Source organism: Trichomycterus rosablanca, chromosome 17 (genome assembly GCF_030014385.1).
Source record: "Trichomycterus rosablanca isolate fTriRos1 chromosome 17, fTriRos1.hap1, whole genome shotgun sequence".
Classification (NCBI taxonomy): domain Eukaryota; kingdom Metazoa; phylum Chordata; class Actinopteri; order Siluriformes; family Trichomycteridae; genus Trichomycterus; species Trichomycterus rosablanca.
Genome location: NC_086004.1, coordinates 12,235,138 through 12,257,618, shown reverse-complemented (window position 1 = coordinate 12,257,618; position 22,481 = coordinate 12,235,138). Strand labels below are relative to the sequence as shown.

Genomic DNA, 22,481 nt, shown 5'->3' with positions numbered 1-22,481 from the left:
TTACTGGCATGACAAATAAGGACATTTGTATTGCCAAAGCAAGTTAGAGAGAAATAAAAAATAACAGTAAGGAAGAACAAATACATACAAAACAGTTACATGTGCAAAAATATATAAAATAGAATAAAATATTAATAAAAACAGTGCAAAATAATAACAATAAATATTATAATATTTACAGTAATGAGGTAGTAATAACGATCAGTTTGTGTGTGTGTGTGTGTGTCTCTCTCTCTCTCGCTCTCTCTCTGTGTGTGTGTGTGTGTGTGTCTCGCTCGCTCTCCGCTCTCCGTTTTCGGATTTGAATATCGACAATAAACAGCTCTTATTATGACTGATTGATTCCCTCTACTGATGGAAGTGGAATGGGTGGATTACATTCTGAACTGCGCAGAAATAAAAATATAGCGGCTCCCAGAGGCGCGACTTGGTTCCTTTTGTTTATTTTAAAGAGCCGTTTAATAGAATTGGATCGTTCGCGAACGACCCATCATTATCAGAATATTTTTGACGGCACCCCTGACGAAGCCAGACGGCACCCCAGGGTGCCGCGGCACCCCGGTTGAGAAAGTCTGGGCTAGTTTATTAAGATTTTTGTACCACCCAAGCATTTTTGTTGATTTATCAAATAAAAGTTAGTTCTTGCTCTACAATTCATGTTCACTATGTATTATATACGACTGTATATAGTTGGGAGCTTGAGTTTTCGAATTTGAATCTTAGCAGTGCTCTTGACCTGGCTGGGCATCCAACAGGCACAACTGGCCAGGCCTGAAGGAGGGAGGAGGACGAGTTTTTATCGCCACTATAAATGCATCCTCTATGGGCCGCTCAGGTGGCGCAGCGGTAAAAACACATGCTGGAACCAAAGCTGGATCTCGAACACATCGTATCGAGTCTCAGCTCTGCCTGCCGGCTAAGGCTGAGCGGCCACATGAACAACGGTTGGCCTATTCAGATGGGCGGGACTAAGCCGGATGGGGTCTATCTCTCATGACTGGTACAATTACGACCTCTGCTGGCTGATTGATGGCGCCTGCACAGAGATGAGAAAAGAGTGCTCTCAGGTTGTGTCTCTCCGTACACAACGCTGAGCTGCACTGCACTCGTCAACAGTGTAGGTGATGAGATGCATACGACATGCTGCCCACGTGTCGGAGGGGGCGTGGGTTAGCTTCGTTCTCCTCAATCAGAGCAGGTATCGGCATTGGTGGAGAGGAAGCATGACGCAATCGGGCAATTGGGAGAAAAGGGAGAAAAAGCATAAATTATATATATATATATATATATAAATATATATATATTAGGGCTGTCGAAGTTAACGTGATAATAACTCATTAACGCGATCTCAATTTAACGCGATTAAAAAAAATAGTGCCGTTAACGCAAATTCTATTTGGCTCTGCGAGTCATCCGTAGTTCATGTTGAGAGACTTGACCGTGCACGGCATCTCTCATTAAGACAGCGTTTCTCAAATGTAACCGAGCGTCGTAGTGATGCGCTTTCTTAATAAAGAAATAAATACACGGTATATTCACAAATTGTCGGGAGCAAAACACTTTATTACTTTTTCTGTTACGGTACCGAATAACGGACAGCTAGAGTCGTTAGCCAAGCATGCTATTCCATGAACTATGGAAGCCCCAAAGGGTCAAAACTCACTCACTTCGTGTAGAAACGTCCATCAAACCATTGTCACGATACAACCACAGAAAAGTCTGTTACAATAACTACGCCTTATCCCACCTAAAGCACCGCTGATCTACAATGTTTGCTGATGGAGAAATTTTAACCTACAATCTGACATATATACGAAGTCAAGGGTCTCTGCTGGATAGTATTACTGCCTAGTATGTGAGTGAATAAAACTCCCTTACAGTTTTCTCTTGTCCCAGCAGTTTGTAACATAAGTACGTTTAGCATAAAATGTGTTCACCATTTTAATTGTAACATTTCACTTAAAAATCCTTGTTTTCTATAACATTTACACAGATTTTTTTTAATGCGATTAATCGCGATTAACTATATGAAATTCTGAGATTAATCGCGATTAAAAATTTTAATCGTTTGACAGCCCTATACATATATATATATACAGTGTATCACAAAAGTGAGTACACCCCTCACATTTCTGCAGATATTTAAGTATATCTTTTCATGGGACAACACTGACAAAATGACACTTTGACACAATGAAAAGTAGTCTGTGTGCAGCTTATATAACAGTGTAAATTTATTCTTCCCTCAAAATAACTCAATATACAGCCATTAATGTCTAAACCACTGGCAACAAAAGTGAGTACACCCCTTAGTGAAAGTTCCTGAAGTGTCAATATTTTGTGTGGCCACCATTATTTCCCAGAACTGCCTTAACTCTCCTGGGCATGGAGTTTACCAGAGCTTCACAGGTTGCCACTGGAATGCTTTTCCACTCCTCCATGACGACATCACGGAGCTGGCGGATATTCGAGACTTTGCGCTCCTCCACCTTCCGCTTGAGGATGCCCCAAAGATGTTCTATTGGGTTTAGGTCTGGAGACATGCTTGGCCAGTCCATCACCTTTACCCTCAGCCTCTTCAATAAAGCAGTGGTCGTCTTAGAGGTGTGTTTGGGGTCATTATCATGCTGGAACACTGCCCTGCGACCCAGTTTCCGGAGGGAGGGGATCATGCTCTGCTCAGTATTTCACAGTACATATTGGAGTTCATGTGTCCTTCAATGAAATGTAACTCCCCAACACCTGCTGCACTCATGCAGCCCCAGACCATGGCATTCCCACCACCATGCTTGACTGTAGGCATGACACACTTATCTTTGTACTCCTCACCTGATTGCCGCCACACATGCTTGAGACCATCTGAACCAAACCAATTAATCTTGGTCTCATCAGACCATAGGACATGGTTCCAGTAATCCATGTCCTTTGTTGACATGTCTTTAGCAAACTGTTTGCGGGCTTTCTTGTGTAGAGACTTCAGAAGAGGCTTCCTTCTGGGGTGACAGCCATGCAGACCAATTTGATGTAGTGTGCGGCGTATGGTCTGAGCACTGACAGGCTGACCCCCCACCTTTTCAATCTCTGCAGCAATGCTGACAGCACTCCTGCGCCTATCTTTCAAAGACAGCAGTTGGATGTGATGCTGAGCACGTGCACTCAGCTTCTTTGGACGACCAACGCGAGGTCTGTTCTGAGTGGACCCTGCTCTTTTAAAACGCTGGATGATCTTGGCCACAGTGCTGCAGCTCAGTTTCAGGGTGTTGGCAATCTTCTTGTAGCCTTGGCCATCTTCATGTAGCGCAACAATTCGTCTTTTAAGATCCTCAGAGAGTTCTTTGCCATGAGGTGCCATGTTGGAACTTTCAGTGACCAGTATGAGAGAGTGTGAGCGCTGTACTACTAAATTGAACACACCTGCTCCCTATGCACACCTGAGACCTAGTAACACTAACAAATCACATGACATTTTGGAGGGAAAATGACAAGCAGTGCTCAATTTGGACATTTAGGGGTGTAGTCTCTTAGGGGTGTACTCACTTTTGTTGCCGGTGGTTTAGACATTAATGGCTGTATATTGAGTTATTTTGAGGGAAGAATAAATTTACACTGTTATATAAGCTGCACACAGACTACTTTTCATTGTGTCAAAGTGTCATTTTGTCAGTGTTGTCCCATGAAAAGATATACTTAAATATCTGCAGAAATGTGAGGGGTGTACTCACTTTTGTGATACACTGTATATATATACTGTATATATATATATATATATATATATATATATATATATATATATATTATGCATCCTCTACTAGCTAGTTGGAACTCCTGCATGAGTGGTGGCATAAAGGAGGCGGTCGGTGACCACATGGTCTGTCACAGATTTCAGCCCCTCTGTGTTCCTGGAGAGTGCCTATGTGCCACGCCCCTCTCTCCAGGAGCACCCATTTTTTGATTAGTAGTTCCTTGCTAATTGCCCTCATGGATATAAGGAGGCAGCTGGGAGGACTCGGTGGATTGGATTTTGACTCTGACTCATCTGTCTGTTTGCCTGACACTGTATGTTTGCCTTACTCTGTACGTTCGCCTGACTCTCTTCGTTTGTCTGACTCTCTTCGTTTGCCTGACTCTGTACGTTTGCCTGACTCTCTTCGTTTGCCTGACTCTCTTCGTTTGCCTGACTCTTTACATTTGCCTGACTCTTTACGTTTGCCTGACTCTCTTCGTTTGCCTGACTCTGTCCGTTTGCCTGACTCTTTCTGTTTGCCTGACTCTGTACATTTGCCTGACTCTTTTCGTTTGCCTGACTCTGTACGTTTGCCTGACTGTCCGTTTGCCTGACTCTCTTCGTTTGCCTGACTCTGTACATTTGCCTGACTGTACATTTGCCTGACTCTGTATGTTTGCCTGACTCTTTCTGTTTACCTGACTCTATACATTTGCCTGACTCTTTCTGTTTGCCTTACTCTGTACATTTGCCTGACTCTTTAGATTAGCATTGAGCTTAGTTAATTTGTGTTTAGCTTAGCCTTGTTATTTTAGCATGTAGCATAGGTTGTGTGTTTGTGTCTTGTCTTGTTTATACCTGTCTTGTGTACCTTGACGTGTTTTGTTTTTAATAAACATTAGTTAATACATCACCGTTTAAAGCGGTACATGGTCACTCAGGGGGCGCGTGATGATCTGCAGTTCTGTCGGTCAGATAGGGGGTGGTGCAGGCGGCAGAAGAGTTGCAGTTGGGTATTGGAAACGACCAATTTTGGAGGGGAAATGGAAAGACTGTATGTTATAAGTGTCTGATAAACTGACCAGTGAGTGTAGATGGAAGGTAATATACTTGATATACTGACAGTTCTGTATATATGAAGAAGAATCATTTCTAAATCTGGTTTGTAAATAATATGGATAGGAACCCCCATAGACTAGCACAGCACTGTTGAGTGTTCTTAGCAGAGACACCGACCTGGCCGGGCATCCACACAAAAACAAGCAGCCGTTTTTTTAGGCTGGGAAGGTCGGACAGGGTCTCTTCCCACTTCCACTGTGTTAAGCGATCTCTGGGACTGGTCCGGGCATCTACATGATTGGGGAAGGAGTTACATAGAGCTTAGCGTGGCTCTCCAAACATGATACGACTCTTTGTGGGAACCCAGTACTGGCAGGTGATAAGAAGCGGCGCAGATCGGACACGTGTCAGAGGGTACGTGTGGTGATCCTGCTCTTCTTGATCAGATTGGGGGTTGTGCAAGTGGCGCGGGTTTAGAGATCAGGGGGAAAAAGTGTTTCTTTCCCATTGGTAAATATTTGCTAGGATCCAAAAAGGGATTATATTTTGCCCTGGAAAAAGTTTTACCATGCTTTGTTGTGCCACCGATATCGTCTTCTTTGTGGCGTTAATGGTCGCTCCACCTCCTGTTGCTATGGATTGTCAGCTCATATATAAAACGAACGACTTTCAGACACTTTGTCGGGTCATGTCACTGCAGGCATAAATGCAGGTTAAGAGTTCTATCTCGTCTGCCTGAGACATTAAGCTGACCACGTCCCATTAGGCAGCCCGGACACTTGTACAGCTCTATTACTCAGTGGGAATCACGAGTAGTGGTACTGTAGCTGTTCAAATCCCTGAGAAAGCAATCTGTTCACAGAACAATGAGGCATTTACACTCCTGCGGGAGTGACGGGTCATTGTCTGTGAAAATCTTTAGTCGTCTAGATATAGTAGTGGTGATATAGTGATGATTGGTTCAGCTCAACCATATTTTTTTTTATATACTGTAGAGTATAATATTGTTATTGCCAAATTTTATTGGAAAACGTGTCATTTTTTACATACACGTGTTTGACTCTGTACAGGTTATGATTCCATGTGAGACTTTGCCACTGACAAGATAGTGGAGGCAGCCAGTGGCCACAGATCCTTAACCCCTAATTGCTTGCAATGTTATTGGTCACTATTGTAAGTCTGCTAAATGGCATAAATGTAAAGGTAAATTTATATAGGACCCAGTCTTAACAGAGCTGTATAGCATAAGCTTTGCAAAGAAACAAGCTTTTCAAACAGTTGAATCTCTGGGTGGTGTTTATATAACACATTACAGCTAAAGCAAATTAAGCCCCATTATTGAGTCTTAATGGTTTAATTATGTTGTATCCTAACTGTAGTTCATTCAGACTAGCATTATTAATGACTTATAATTCTGACCTAGTACAATCCAAAACAATTGAGGGTTATGGGTCTTGCTGAAGGACACAACAAAGGCAACTTGCTATTAATGCAGCTTGAACCATCGAGTGATTTATTGTTTCAGGTTTTATTTTGTCCCATTCTTCCTGTAAACTCGTCTTAACCCTTTGATGCACAACCTGGGTCAGAAGTGACCCAACTGAGTTTTTATTTTCTATATCTTTGCAATTAATAAATTTTGTCATTCAAGCTTCCATGAATTCCTCAATCAACTTGTTTTTGATCATCACAAATCCTTATTTCAGTTTTATATGTTTTACTTTTTTAATAAAAATCATTTTTGTATCACTACCCTTCTAATGCACAACATGGGTCAAAAATGTATTTACTATGGAATATGACAGGAACTACTGACATTTGTAAGTGTTTGTAGTCAGAAACATATTTACTGATCTTTTAAAAGACAACCAAAGATTAGGCCCTTGAATCTTGAATATGTCCAATACTATTTGCTTGCAAGCTGTTTACATATTCTAGTATAGATAGCTTTTATTAGCTAAGACAGTAAATACATGAATAACTGAATAATGTGCATATGAAAATGTTCTTGAATGGATGAATATGGGTCATTTTCCACCCATGTTGTGCCGATGTTGTGCATTAGAAGGGGTTTGCTTAGCTTGTGCATCAAAGGGTTAAGATGTGTAACAGTACGGAGTCGTCGTTTTTTGTTATTCTCTATTGGGGACAGGTCAGTACTGCAGGCAGGCCAGTCCAGTACCCGTACCCTCTTCTTCCACAGCCATGCCTTTGTAATGTGTGCAGCATGTGGTTTTGCATTGTCTTGTTGAAAAAATGCATGGACGTCCCTGGAAAAGATGACGTCTTGAAGGCAGCACATGTTGCTCTAAGATCTCAATGTAATTAATGCTGCCTGCCTTTGCCAAGGGCACTGACACAGCCCCATACCATGACAAACCCTGGCTTTTGGACTTGTTGCTCATAACAGTCTGGATGGTCCTTTGGTCCGGAGCACATGGGGTCCATTAAAAACAAAAAAGAAGACCTGGAATGCTGATTCATCTGACCACAATACATGTTTCCACTGTGTGATGGTCCATCCTAGATGCCTCAAAGCCCAGAGAAGTCGACACCGCTTTTGGACATGGTTAACATAAGGCTTCTTTTTTGCACAGTAAAGTTTTAAGTGGTATTTGTGCATGTAACTCTGTATTGTAGTGATTGACAAAGGTTTGCCAAAGTAATCCCTCACTCATGTAGTTATATCAGCTATTGTTGAGTGCCGGTTCTTGATAGGGATCGAATTTTCTCCCGATGCCTTGAATCTTTAAATGATGTTATGCCCTGTAGAGGGAGAAATTTGCAAATCCCTTCAAATCTTTCTTTGAGGTACATTTTCTCACACATTTCTTGACAAACTGAACATCCTTTGATCATCTTTGCTCATCAACGACTCAGCCTTTCCTGGATGCTGCTTTAGTAACAAATCATTATTACAATCACCCTGTTGACATCACCTGTTTGGAATCACATCTTTTTTTTTTTTACGTCATTACTAGCCCTAAATCGTCTCCGTCCCAACGTTTTTTGGAATGTGTTGCAGGCCTGAAATGCAGGAATGGAGGTATATTAATAAATGAAATAAAGTTGAGCAGACGAAACATGAAATATCTCAGGTTCATCCTGTCTGCAATCAAATAAAAATCTAAGTAAATGTAAGGAACACTGTGTTTTTATTTAATTTGCATTTTCCATACTCTCCCAACTTTTGTCACTCACTTTCTCATTAACACCTTTGGAAAGTTTAGAGTAGCCAATCCATCGTCTGCATAGTTTTCAGAAGTGGAAAGGAACCCATGCAGACGTGGGGATAACCTGCCAATCTAACGTGCCGAGCTAAAGAAGCATTGGACACTCCCTCATTAGTCAGTCAGTTTATTGCTTACAATTAAGGCACCTCAGTAGGCAGCATTTTAAGGTATCTAAGAATTCAGACAGCCTTCTTCTCAAGAGAGCGTAGGATGACGTAAAAATACTTTCTATGTAGAGAGCCGTTGAAAACTCGTTATTAGATTCACAGCTATGTTTTTATTTAACTCACATGAGACTGAAGTCCAGATGTGTGAACTGATCTGTAAATAAATTAGGATTACATTAGGATGTTAGGACGTTGTTAAGATTTAAGCGGAGTCTCATTTAGAGGTCGGTCCACATTGCAGATTGTGCTGTTAGATTTATTACCCTGTCTGGATTTGAACAGGTGGTTTGCTTCGCAGGAACTGGTGGTGAAGACGCTAATCGTGGCCGAGCCTCACGTGCTTCACGCTTACCGCATGTGCAGACCTGGACAGCCTACAGGGAGCGACAGCGTCTGCTTCGAGGTGCTCGGCTTCGACATCATCCTCGACCGCAAGCTTAAACCTTGGCTGCTGGAGGTACTTTCAGTCATTGTTCTGTTTTATTGTGCTTAGATTTCAAAACAGGTAACCTAGGTAAGCCTAAAAAACATGATTTTAATGGTTTAGTTCTGTTTGATCAATTATTCTAATTATTTAGATTTTTTTTTGTGGATAGTTGCATCAGGTCTGATTGGGACGACACCTGATTTGCAAATCTGTGCTCTTATGAGGGACAGACAGACAGACTATTCTAAGACCGCAGTAATTATTAAAAGTGGCATTTTGTGTTGAATTTTAAAAAGCACTTGTTATATTAGTTGTGTTGAGCTTTTTAATTTGTCTTGTGTGATTGATTTATTGCAAACAACTGAAAGTTCCTAAATTTTGCAGAAGAGTGGAAGCTGTTATAGCTGTGAAGGGGGGAGGGCATCTCCATATGAATGCCTATAGATCTATAATGGGATATCATAAAACCTCTTGTTGGTGGAATGTGTGTATTTATACATACATGCATATACACTGATCAATCATAACATTAAAACCACCTCCTTGTTTCTACACTTACCATATAGAAGCACTTTGTAGTTCTACAATTACTGACAGTCCGTCTGTTCCTCTGCATACTTTTTAAGCCTCCTTTCACTCTGTACTTCAATGGTCAGGTCTTTTTAAATACCGTGTCCACTCACTGTCCACTCTATTAGACACTCCTACCTAGTTGGTCCACCTTGTAGATGTAAAGTCAGAGACGATCAATCATCTATTGCTGCTGTTTGAGTTGGTCATCTTCTAGACCTTCATCAGTGGTCACAGGACGCTGCCCATGGGGCGCTGTTGGCTGGATATATTTTTGGTTGGTGGACTATTCTCAGATCAAGTCATACAAGCACAACACACACTAACACACCACCACCATGTCAGTGTCACTGCAGTGCTGAGAATCATCCACCACCCAAATAATACCTGCTCTGTAGTGGTCCTGAGAGAGTCCTGACCATTGAAGTACAGCATGAAAGGGGGCTAACAAAGCATGCAGAGAAACAGATGGACTACAGTCAGTAATTGTAGACCTACAAAGTGCTTCTATATGCTCAGTGGAGCTGATAAAATGTATAAAAATATATCTTTACTAAAGTGGAATTACTTAAATTACTTAAATTTTAAAGTGTTAGTCTTAAACATCTGTATTTAAAGCACTATAGTATTTAGTGGAAACAGCAAAGATAAAAATAGAGTTCAGTGCTTGGTTCTGACCTGACCCTGAAGCTTTGTGTGTGTGTGTGTGTGTGTGTGTGTGTGTGTGTGTGTGTGTGTGTGTGTGTGTGTGTGTGTGTGTGTGTGTGTGTGTGTGTGTGGTAACGGTTTAATCAGCGTGTTTGTGTATATAAATCTGAGCTGTACAGAATGAAGCAGTGACGGGTGCAGCAGATGTTTCAGGTATAAGTGGAAGTTGAAGATTACAGAGGTGAAAAGGCTGTCCGGAGCCTCTCATGTTAAAATCTAGGAACTCTTGTATAAAATTAGCGATAAACGACTGGCAGCTAATCACGTAAACATGAGGTTTATTTGGATTACGCTACATTCCAGAGTAGGGGTTTCACCTCCAGCGGCCCTTTCTCTTTCAGTCTCAGTGTTTCTGGCACTATATATACAGGTCCTTCTCAAAAAATTAGCATATTGTGATAAAGTTCATTATTTTCCATAATGTAATGATAAAAATTAAACTTTCATATATTTTAGATTCATTGCACACCAACTGAAATATTTCAGGTCTTTTATTGTTTTAATACTGATGATTTTGGCATACAGCTCATGAAAACCCAAAATTCCTATCTCAAAAAATTAGCATATTTCATCCGACCAATAAAAGAAAAGTGTTTTTAATACAAAAAAAGTCAACCTTCAAATAATTATGTTCAGTTATGCACTCAATACTTGGTCGGGAATCCTTTTGCAGAAATGACTGCTTCAATGCGGCGTGGCATGGAGGCAATCAGCCTGTGGCACTGCTGAGGTGTTATGGAGGCCCAGGATGCTTCGATAGCGGCCTTAAGCTCATCCAGAGTGTTGGGTCTTGTGTCTCTCAACTTTCTCTTCACAATATCCCACAGATTCTCTATGGGGTTCAGGTCAGGAGAGTTGGCAGGCCAATTGAGCACAGTAATACCATGGTCAGTAAACCATTCACCAGTGGTTTTGGCACTGTGAGCAGGTGCCAGGTCGTGCTGAAAAATGAAATCTTCATCTCCATAAAGCTTTTCAGCAGATGGAAGCATGAAGTGCTCCAAAATCTCCTGATAGCTAGCTGCATTGAACCTGCCCTTGATAAAACACAGTGGACCAACACCAGCAGCTGACATGGCACCCCAGACCATCACTGACTGTGGGTACTTGACACTGGACTTCAGGCATTTTGGCATTTCCTTCTCCCCAGTCTTCCTCCAGACTCTGGCACCTTGATTTCCGAATGACATGCAAAATTTGCTTTCATCCGAAAACAGTACTTTGGACCACTGAGCAACAGTCCAGTGCTGCTGTTTCTGGTTCAAAAGTGGCTTGACCTGGGGAATGTGGCACCTGTAGCCCATTTCCTGCACATGCCTGTGCACGGTGGCTCTGGATGTTTCTACTCCAGACTCAGTCCACTGCTTCCGCAGGTCCCCCAAGGTCTGGAATCGGCCCTTCTCCACAATCTTCCTCAGGGTCCGGTCACCTCTTCTCGTTGTGCAGCGTTTTCTGCCACACTTTTTCCTTCCCACAGACTTCCCACTGAGGTGCCTTGATACAGCACTCTGGGAACAGCCTATTCGTTCAGAAATTTCTTTCTGTGTCTTACCCTCTTGCTTGAGGGTGTCAATGATGGCCTTCTGGACAGCAGTCAGGTCGGCAGTCTTACCCATGATTGCAGTTTTGAGTAATGAACCAGGCTGGGAGTTTTTAAAAGCCTCAGGAATCTTTTGCAGGTGTTTAGAGTTAATTCGTGGATTCAGATGATTAGGTTAATAGCTCGTTTAGAGAACCTTTTCATGATATGCTAATTTTTTGAGATAGGAATTTTGGGTTTTCATGAGCTGTATGCCAAAATCATCAGTATTAAAACAATAAAAGACCTGAAATATTTCAGTTGGTGTGCAATGAATCTAAAATATATGAAAGTTTAATTTTTATCATTACATTATGGAAAATAATGAACTTTATCACAATATGCTAATTTTTGGAGAAGGACCTGTATATACAGTGTATCACAAAAGTGAGTACACCCCTCACATTTCTGCAGATATTTAAGTATATCTTTTCATGGGACAACACTGACAAAATGACACTTTGACACAATGAAAAGTAGTCTGTGTGCAGCTTATATAACAGTGTAAATTTATTCTTCCCTCAAAATAACTCAATATACAGCCATTAATGTCTAAACCACCGGCAACAAAAGTGAGTACACCCCTAAGAGACTACACCCCTAAATGTCCAAATTGAGCACTGCTTGTCATTTTGCCTCCTAAATGTCATGTGATTTGTTAGTGTTACTAGGTCTCAGGTGTGCATAGGGAGCAGGTGTGTTCAATTTAGTAGTACAGCTCTCACACTCTCTCATACTGGTCACTGAAAGTTCCAACATGGCACCTCATGGCAAAGAACTCTCTGAGGATCTTAAAAGACGAATTGTTGCGCTACATGAAGATGGCCAAGGCTACAAGAAGATTGCCAACACCCTGAAACTGAGCTGCAGCACAGTGGCCAAGATCATCCAGCGTTTTAAAAGAGCAGGGTCCACTCAGAACAGACCTCGCGTTGGTCGTTCAAAGAAGCTGAGTGCACGTGCTCAGCGTCACATCCAACTGCTGTCTTTGAAAGATAGGTGCAGGAGTGCTGTCAGCATTGCTGCAGAGATTGAAAAGGTGCGGGGTCAGCCTGTCAGTGCTCAGACCATACGCCGCACACTACATCAAATTGGTCTGCATGGCTGTCACCCCAGAAGGAAGCCTCTTCTGAAGTCTCTACACAAGAAAGCCCGCAAACAGTTTGCTGAAGACATGTCAACAAAGTACATGGATTACAGGAACCATGTCCTATGGTCTGATGAGACCAAGATTAATTTGTTTGGTTCAGATGGTCTCAAGCATGTGTGGCGGCAATCAGGTGAGGAGTACAAAGATAAGTGTGTCATGCCTACAGTCAAGCATGGTGGTGGGAATGCCATGGTCTGGGGCTGCATGAGTGCAGCAGGTGTTGGGGAGTTACATTTCATTGAGGGACACATGAACTCCAGTATGTACTGTGAAATACTGAAGCAGAGCATGATCCCCTCCCTCCGGAAACTGGGTCGCAGGGCAGTGTTCCAGCATGATAATGACCCCAAACACACCTCTAAGACGACCACTGCTTTATTGAAGAGGCTGAGGGTAAAGGTGATGGACTGGCCAAGCATGTCTCCAGACCTAAACCCAATAGAACATCTTTGGGGCATCCTCAAGCGGAAGGTGGAGGAGCGCAAAGTCTCGAATATCCGCCAGCTCCGTGATGTCGTCATGGAGGAGTGGAAAAGCATTCCAGTGGCAACCTGTGAAGCTCTGGTAAACTCCATGCCCAGGAGAGTTAAGGCAGTTCTGGGAAATAATGGTGGCCACACAAAATATTGACACTTCAGGAACTTTCACTAAGGGGTGTACTCACTTTTGTTGCCGGTGGGTTAGACATTAATGGCTGTATATTGAGTTATTTTGAGGGAAGAATACATTTACACTGTTATATAAGCTGCACACAGACTACTTTTCATTGTGTCAAAGTGTCATTTTGTCAGTGTTGTCCCATGAAAAGATATACTTAAATATCTGCAGAAATGTGAGGGGTGTACTCACTTTTGTGATACACTGTATATACTGGAGTATATATATATAGTGCCAGCTCCAGTATATATATACTGTTTTGCCCACAGAGTGAGCAAAACGAATGAATCTTTACTATAGATAAGAGCACAGTTTTCTGATTCGATTCCAATGAATAATTCGTCTGAAAAGAGTCGTTTCTGACTCAGTGATTCAGTTTCCATGCTCATACGCGAAGGAAAGCGTTCCGCTTAGCGCTTTTGTGTTTTAAACGTTCTCAGATGCTAACCTGTCTATTCTTTGTTCGTTCACTGAGACAGTTTTTGGCCTCACATAGTTCTCGGACTCACGAAGTGACTGACGCTCCTCGTACTCACTTGGGTGCTTTTGCTTTAGGTGCTGAAATAAAGTCGTTACAGTATTTTTGCATGTTTTGTCCGAGCTTCTGTATGCGAAAAACGTCCACACTAGTGATGTAGCTCGGCTTTTAGGGACTAGTTCGTCCTCGGTGCTAACTCTCTCAGACATCCCAAGTCTCCCGGAAGTTCCGGGAATCTCTCGCATATACATAGCGGCTCCCTGATGCCTGCAAGTCAGATAAAATCTCCCGGAATCTAGAACGAGCGGCCAAGAGCGCGCACACACACACACACAGACTTTTTCCCCCGATCGTGTATTAAATCTGTTATCTGATATACAATCTAACACACTGTGTAGGGAACATAAATCAATTGTTTAATATACTGTCTAGTGCACTATGTAGGGAACATAAATCAATTGTTTGATATACCCTCTAGTGCACTAAGTAGGGAACATGATTTCATATCTAAAATACTATCTAGTGCACTATGTAGGGAACATAAATCCGTTATCTGATATACAATTTAGTGCACTATGTAGGGAACATAAATCCATTATCTGATATACAATTTAGTGCACTATGTAGGGAACATAAATCCGTTATCTGATATACAATTTAGTGCACTATGTAGGGAAAATAAATCTGGTATCTGATATACAATCTAGCGCACTGTGTAGGGAACATAAATCAATTGTTTAATATGCTGTCTAGTGCACTAAGTAGGGAACATGATTTCATATCTAAAATACTGTCTAGTGCACTAAGTAGGGAACATGATTTCATATCTAAAATACTATCTAGTGCACTATGTAGGGAACATAAATCCGTTATCTGATATACAATTTAGTATATGTAGGGAACATAAATCCGGTATCTGATATGCAATCTATCGCACTGTGTAGGGAACATAAATCAATTGTTTAATATACTGTCTAGTGCACTATGTAGTACACATTAATGTGACGCGAACAGTTAGCTAAGTAGCTGAGTTAGCAGCTTCTAAAAGTTCTGTTATCACCCATATCCTTTGATGTGTGCGAGAGCTTTTTTAGCTTTTTTTTTTTTGGTGTCGTGGTCGGGGGTGGGCGTGGTCCGGGGGTACCTCCCGGAAATGAGTTTTTGCAACTTGGGATGTCTGCTCTCTGTCCATTATTTCACTGTTCCACGCTTGAGAGCGAGTGACGTGCGTTTTATGGTAAACAATATCGCGATATGGCAAAAACCATTTCAAATTTACAACTAGACCGATATTATCGTGAACGATATTATATCGCCCACCCCTAATAGACAGATACTTTAATTAATCCTGAAACAATTGTGTGTGTGTTTGTGTGTGTCTCTGTGTGTAGATAGATAGATAGATAGATAGATAGATAGATAGATAGATAGATAGATAGATAGATAGATAGATAGATAGATAGATAGACAGATGTGTGTGTGTGTGTGCCAGAGCGTGGTGTGTGTTGGTTTTAATGCAACACTAAATTGCCGGTTCCTGAAAGCTCTATGTCAGGTTTTGCTTCTCTCCCACAGCCAGTTAAAGCATGACCTAAATCCTTTAACCCAAACATTTTTCCTGGTGCTTCCCCACCCCTCATGCAAATGCACCCCCTCACACACACACACACACCGCACTTTCCCCCCTTGTTTTTTTTTTTTTTTTTTTTTTGAATAAACTTTCAGAATTTTAAAGCTGGCTGCTTGAAAGTGCAGGAATCTTTGCTCTCAGCACTCTGTGTTTGTTTGCCTGGTAGTTGTTTTGCTCGTACCTGGGATTAAACGTAACGACTCCGAATTGCTTTGCCGCTCACAGACCGTGTCGGGATAGGTTTCGGAGCTCTCGCGAACGGGGAAGAATGCAAACAGTGGTAGATACTGTTGTTACACTCGGGCGCTAATGATCCCTCGGTGCTACTAGCAGCCCATCGCAAACTCTCATCAATTAACTTCCCCGCAAGTTCCGCACAGAGGGGGAAAAAAAGCTGTTTCTCTTTCACGCTACATTTACGCCAGCGCACATTTATTTCCGATTTCGAGTGATTAGTCAAGAGACATTTCCAAACTCACGTCTCAGTAGAGGCAGCATGGACTCGCTCGAGTCTGAAAATAAAGGCAGGCACGTTCCGGGTGCAGTATGAGCTCCTTTAGAGAACTGAGTGCAGAAAAACCAATGGTAAATTTTAGTGTTTTAAAGCTATATCTATGCTTAATTTTAATAGAGAATGAATAGCTAGTAGAATAGAAATAGAATAGAATGTCTTTATTTGTCATATATACATATACAGTATAACGTGTAGCCCAGCTTGTTTGGAAGCTGGGATCAAAGCACATGGTCAGCCACTGTACGGCGCCCCTGGAGCAGACAGGGTTAAGGGCCCTGCTCAAGGGCCCAACAGTGGCTAAATGTGGGACATTGTAGCTTAGTGGTTAAGGTACTGGACTAATAATCAGAAGGTCACTGGTTCAAGCCCCACCACTGCCATGTTGCTGCTGTTGGGCCCTTGAGCAAGGCCCTTAACCCTTAATTGCTTAGACTTTATACTGTCACAGTTCTGTAAGTCGCTTTGGATAAAGGCGTCTGCTATATGCCGAAAATGTAAATGTCAGAGCTGGGATAGCCAGTTGATAGCCCAGTGCTCTACAAATAAGGCTACCACTGTCCCATGTTAAATGTAAATAGTAGTTAATTAGTAAATAGTAGTTAAGGTAAAACACATGATTGCACAAACATATATACGCGTGTTGACATGATTACATTATACAATTGACAATGTACTGTATATACCACCTAATATATATAATATAACATGACTCCTGATTTTATCATGATAAAAAAAAAAATTTTCCTCCAAAAACTTGTTTTATATAACGGTTTGACTTTTAGATAGAAAATAGTACTAAAAAATATGTATAAAATATAACCATTTATAATGTTAATAATTATAATTTTCATCATAATTTTATGTAATTTAAATCTGTTTGGAAAGGCTTTTTTGCTATTATTTCAGACATATTTTATTTACCACTATAAGCTTTTAAAATGCACAAAACTTCTATAATAATAATCACAGTAAAATACTGAAGGTAATGAAAACGTTGTTCTATGGTGTGACAGTAATAAAAAAGGTGGCTCAGTTGGCGCAGCAGTAAAAACACACGCTGTTCACCAGAGCTGAGATCTCGAATACATGCCGGCTGAGGCTGAGCGGCCACATGAACAACGATTGGCCTGTTGTATAGATAGGGGCGGGATTAAGCCGTATGGGGACTCTCTCTCAGACTAGTGTGATTATGACCTCTGCTGGCTGGTTGGTGGCGTCTGCACGGAGATGGAAAAAGGAGAGCGGTAGAGGGTGTGGCTCTCCGTACACAACGCTGTACTGCACTGCACTCGTCAAGTGTAGGTGATAAGATGTTGGATTGCTGTGCACGTGTCGGAAGGGGCGTGGAACAGCCTCGTCCTCCCCAAGGACCAGCATTAGTGAGAGGATGATTGACGGGCAGAAATTGGATGCGCTAAAGTGGGAGAAAAAGGGGGGGAAAGAAGAATAAAATATAAATATTCATTAAATAAATCAGTAACATTATTTTATAAATTTTTACATTACCTTTATAAGGTTTAAAAATGCACAATAATCCTACAATAATACAATAATAATTAAAGTAAATTAATATAAGTAATGACAATGTTTCATTGCATTGTGGTGTGGTGTGATGTGACATCACTTTAAATGAATTTAAATAGCTTTTATGAAGGTACAGTTAATCCAATCGTGTTTTATTAATTTTAATTTAATTTAACTATAAAAAATCTCAGAATTCTTTCTTATTATCATCAATTCTTTCTTATCATTTTTATAACTTAGTTCCACTTGTGTGTGATAAAAAAGGCTACAGTTTGCATAAAGTGACCCTTTTTTTATTATTATTAAATATTCTTTTTATTTTAGTGTTATTAATGTCACTCCACAGTATATAATTATTTCTCAGTCTCTTTATTAGAATGCAAGCAGAACGAATAGAAAAAATATTAAGTAATAAAAACAGAAAAAACAGCTTCTGTAGGCTAAAGTTGCAAGTATTTAGTGTGAACTCCCCTTACACTTGAGCAATAGCAGAAACCTGGCCCTAAACGGATTGAAACCCCAAATAATGTCATTACTTACACCTTATTTGTCCTGCTATTTAATGCCAAAATGAGTGCTGTAAAAAAGGTTTATTACACCAGGTTAGTGCAAGACATACAAAACGAGACATATTTCATGACATTTTTGCGATATTTCCATTCAGACGGACAAATTGCCTTGATTAAATAGTAATCATTAGATAAGATTAAGATAAGATAACTAATAAATATCATACTATTTAATGATACTAAGAAAAAGACACAGGATTAAGCATGTAAGCCTGCTTGATTTCTGCTGTTTGCTTGTTCTCTCTGTGTCTGTGTGGGTTCCCTCCAGGAGCTCCAGTTTCCTCCCACAGTCCAAGGATATGCACCCAGGTTCACTAGAGATACTAAACTGCAATAGGTATGAAAGTGTGTGTGTGTGTGTGTGTTTTCCCTGTGATGAACTGGCAACCTGCCCAGGGTGTTTCTAACCTTTCGCCTGGTGAATTGAACCCACGTTGACACTGAATAGGATAAAGTGGTAGTAAAACAGACAATGAATGAATGAATGAATAAGCATGTATAGGTTTACCATGCATGTATAGTGGCACAGAGAAATGCAAGAAGAAATTGTAATTTAACATACATGAAGATAGTGAACGCATAAATCAGGGATATCTAAACTACAACCCACGTATTCCTTTTTAAAACGGGCCCGCTGTTAAGCAGGTTTGAACTGTTTGAACTCCGGGTGTCGCTATCACATAAACAGATCTGAAACGCTCCCCATCTTCTTTCCCCCAAATCAAAACATTAATGTTACACCTACATTAACGTTCCCGAGGTTTTGGATAAACACGGCGGTTCTAAAGAAACCACAGAGTTTAATTTAAAGAAGTATGATAATCTTCCTATTAGGATTATAAACTGGTGAGTGAAATTGTCAAAATCTTAGTTAACACAACACTGTCAGTGATAGATCATCCATTAGTCACTCAAATAAAAAGGAAGCGTAATTGTTAGTAATTAATAGGGCCTTAAAATGTCCAATTACCCTGATTGCGTCCTCTATACTGATTCGACCCTTCACCGCTGACTCCGGCACGTACAGTCAGTACAGACTGCATTTTCACCGAGTTCATACACTGACGGGCACTGTGTACGGAGGGCCACACCCCCATCAGCATTATTCCTCAGCCCTGTGCAGGCGCCATCAGTCAGTTGCACCAGTTTTGAGGACCTATGATCCGACTTTTTACCCCTAACCCTGAACAACAGCCAATCGTTGTTCATGCCGCCCAGCCCATTCAGGAGGCAGAGCTGAGATACGATATGATGTAGTCAAAACCCCAACTCTGGTGTGCTAGCGTACTTTTTTTACTGCTGCGCCACCTGAGCGGCGATAACACTTTTTTATGTCAGATACTGCAAATTGAGTATCTGCCGATACCGATACCAATCCGATACCATCATTTCTCCTCTCAAACAGCTAAGCAGTGATAATACACGTCTCAATGCACCATGGTTAAACTATCTATCTAAATAACAATGCTCAGACTGTTAAAAAAATATTGTAAAGGAATAAATACAGAATCTACATCACACTTATGCAAAACTGCTGTTTTTACTGTAACTTTTACACACAGAACATTTAGCAGAATTTTTGGCTTGTTTAACAGCACCGTACAAACATTTAAAATAACATTTAAAGTGCAACTTTATCTGTATTTCACAAATAAATGATAATTTCTATATAAAATTCTAGATCTGTCAACTCTCAAGTCTACACCTTTCACTTACGTTCGAGCTGTTGTTCACGTGACACATCTCGCTTTACGGCTTGTCGTCCAAAGTGTCTACAATTGGAAGATGGGGATGTCAATCAAATGCGATGAACCAATTAGAATTGATGCAGAGTTTGGTTGAGATTTTTTGTTAAAGTTCTGCCACGTTTTTAGATGATTAAAAACCAAAGCACGCTTATTAAAAAACCTGCTGGATTTTAAAGAGGACATCTGTTGCTAAACGAAAAAGGGTGTAGTTTGTTTTATTTCATAGTGGATTAAATATTGTTGAGGATGTGAGAGATCTCCAAGCCAGGACAAAGGTTTTCTTTATCTCGGGTGAGCTGTTTATCATTTATAAAGTTGTTATTGTGTTTAAACAGTGTTTTTAGTTGTTGCAGTAGTAGATGATTTTTTTTAATGCTAAAAGTTTAAGTAGATCAGCATGTTTTCGTTTATGAATGGTCTTATTTACATTGTTATACACATTTTTCTTCTTCTAATGTCCGATCCAGTGATTTGGGCCAATATCGGACCTATACCAATACAGAGTATGGGATCGGTGCACCCCTAGTAATCAAGTAGGTCTGTTTTATTTTATTTGCATTATTACAAAAGAGTCTGTGGCTCGTGTCTGCATATTTTTACTCCATCTGGCCCCCAACAAGAAAAGTTTGGACACCCCTGGCATAAATCTTAAAGCTGTGTACACAAAACTAAAGCCACTCTTAAATTCCCAGACCACATTAAGCATTGTAGCTACTACTTTATTATTACACATGTAACAGAATTATAATTACAATGATAATTACATAAACATTCCATTATTAATATCATTTCTTTTAGTGGTGGTGGGTTTTCTTTGGGACGTTGTATGACTATTCCCACTGTAATAAAAATTACATTACCAAAAACTACCAAAAATAACATAAAAACACACAAATCAGAATTTTATAAGCAAGCAATACCAAGCGAAAATTGCAAAATAATACAATTATTCTAAGATTAAAACCCCCGAAACTTGAAATTTCATATCCATGAGTGCTTTTATTATTTTCAAAGCCGTTTTTAGACCTTCCTTTTCTTGTGCAGATCAAGCACAAACAGCGTACATCAGAGAGCCTTGGGTTGCCTGATTTGTGTCAGCCTAGATTAGGGAGCTCCTCTGATAGCAGTCCCAGCTCTAAGCCTCTAATGGTGTTAGCAAGGTCTTTTTCCTGCCTGACTACAGCCAACCAGCTCGCTCCCCAGCGTCTGCGAGCCTAACGAAAGATTGAAACCATGTCCCAAATCAATTTCTTGCACGTACGTGCGAAGGAGGGATGATAGAAATGTAAAAGAAAAATGACATGTACGTATTTGCATGGTGTTTCTGTGAAGAAAAACATTACAGGTAAAAGGAGCTGTTTTAATACAGTAATTATCACTATCGTTTCTATTAAACTCTTTTAAAGAATGTACTTTGTTTATGCAAATGAGCCTCTGTCTAATAAAATATGCATACATTTGCATAAAAAACAGCAATCTCGCCTTTGGATCATAGAATTCAAATGCTTATTTCTCTGTGAAGACGCTCATTAGAGAAATGCTTTAGCTGAACTAATATTCTTTTATTTATTTAATTTTTTTTTAAATCGTAAGAACACCATGCACTTAATAAAAAAGATTAAAGCGTCACTAAATGCTACAAACACAATATTTCCTGGAAAAAAAAAACAAAGAACAATTTTTAATTTTATTTCATATTCGAGTTTCATGTATTTCACCACTTTATCCTGATCAGGGTCGTGGTGGTAACGGTTTCTCTGAAATCACTAGGTACAATACAGTAACACACTTCGGTATAGGATGCCTAGATCTATTGCGGGGCCACAGCCATGGTTGTTGGGTCTCATTTTTAGTAAAATCTTCCATCTCAGTCCTAGTAATTATGCAATAAAGTTCAAATAATATTCAAATTGTTATTTAAATTAATATTAAAATATTAAAATAAATAATATAATCATGTAGTTTGTCAGCAAAAAAAAGTAAAAATAATAATAATATTAATAATAACAACAATAATAATAATAACAGCAATAATAATAATAATAGTAATAGTAATAATAACAACAATAAATAATAATAATAATAACAACAGCAATAATAATAACAACAACAATAATAACAACAATAATAATAATATTATTAACAATAACAGTAATAATAACAACAATAAATAATAATGGTAATTATAACAACAATAAATAATAATAATAATTATAACAACATCAATAATAATAACAACAACAATAATAATAATAACAGCAATAATAATAATAATAACAGCAATGATAATAATAACAATAACAACAGCAATAATAATAACACAAATACCAACAGCAATAATAATAATAATAATCCAGAGCAGATTGACTGTTTTGCACTATGACATTTTTGTGTGTTTTAGGAAGCTTGGGTCTGATTGCAGGATCAGCCATTGTACAGCACTCTTAGAGCTAAAAGGGTTAAGGGCCTTGCTTGAGGGCCCAACAGTGGCTGCATGGTAGAGCTAGGATTTGAACCCATAATATTAAAATAGTATAGTAAATAATACTATACTAATATTAATTAAATACTAATAAATTCATAATTTCTCATTGATGTATTTTTTCAAATGTTAAATATTATTTTTGTATGATTATATGATACTGCTTTCATTAAAAAAAATACATATATATAAATTGAAGTGTTTTCACTGGTGGTCTGAGACTTTTGCCCCCTAAATCATGCTGGAGCAAATGTTTTGGTTA

The 22,481-nt window shown here is 39.8% G+C and overlaps 1 protein-coding gene across 2 annotated transcripts in view; it reads left to right on the top strand.

Annotated features, from left to right (window-relative positions):
• Positions 1 to 22,481, top strand: part of ttll7 (tubulin tyrosine ligase-like family, member 7) — a 154,494-nt gene that overhangs the window by 46,793 nt on the left and 85,220 nt on the right. For both annotated transcript variants that reach the window (XM_063012627.1, XM_063012628.1), the window contains exon 9: positions 8,482 to 8,640. In XM_063012627.1, coding sequence (XP_062868697.1) covers positions 8,482 to 8,640 — 159 coding nt within the window. The remainder of the gene's footprint in view (positions 1 to 8,481; positions 8,641 to 22,481) is intronic.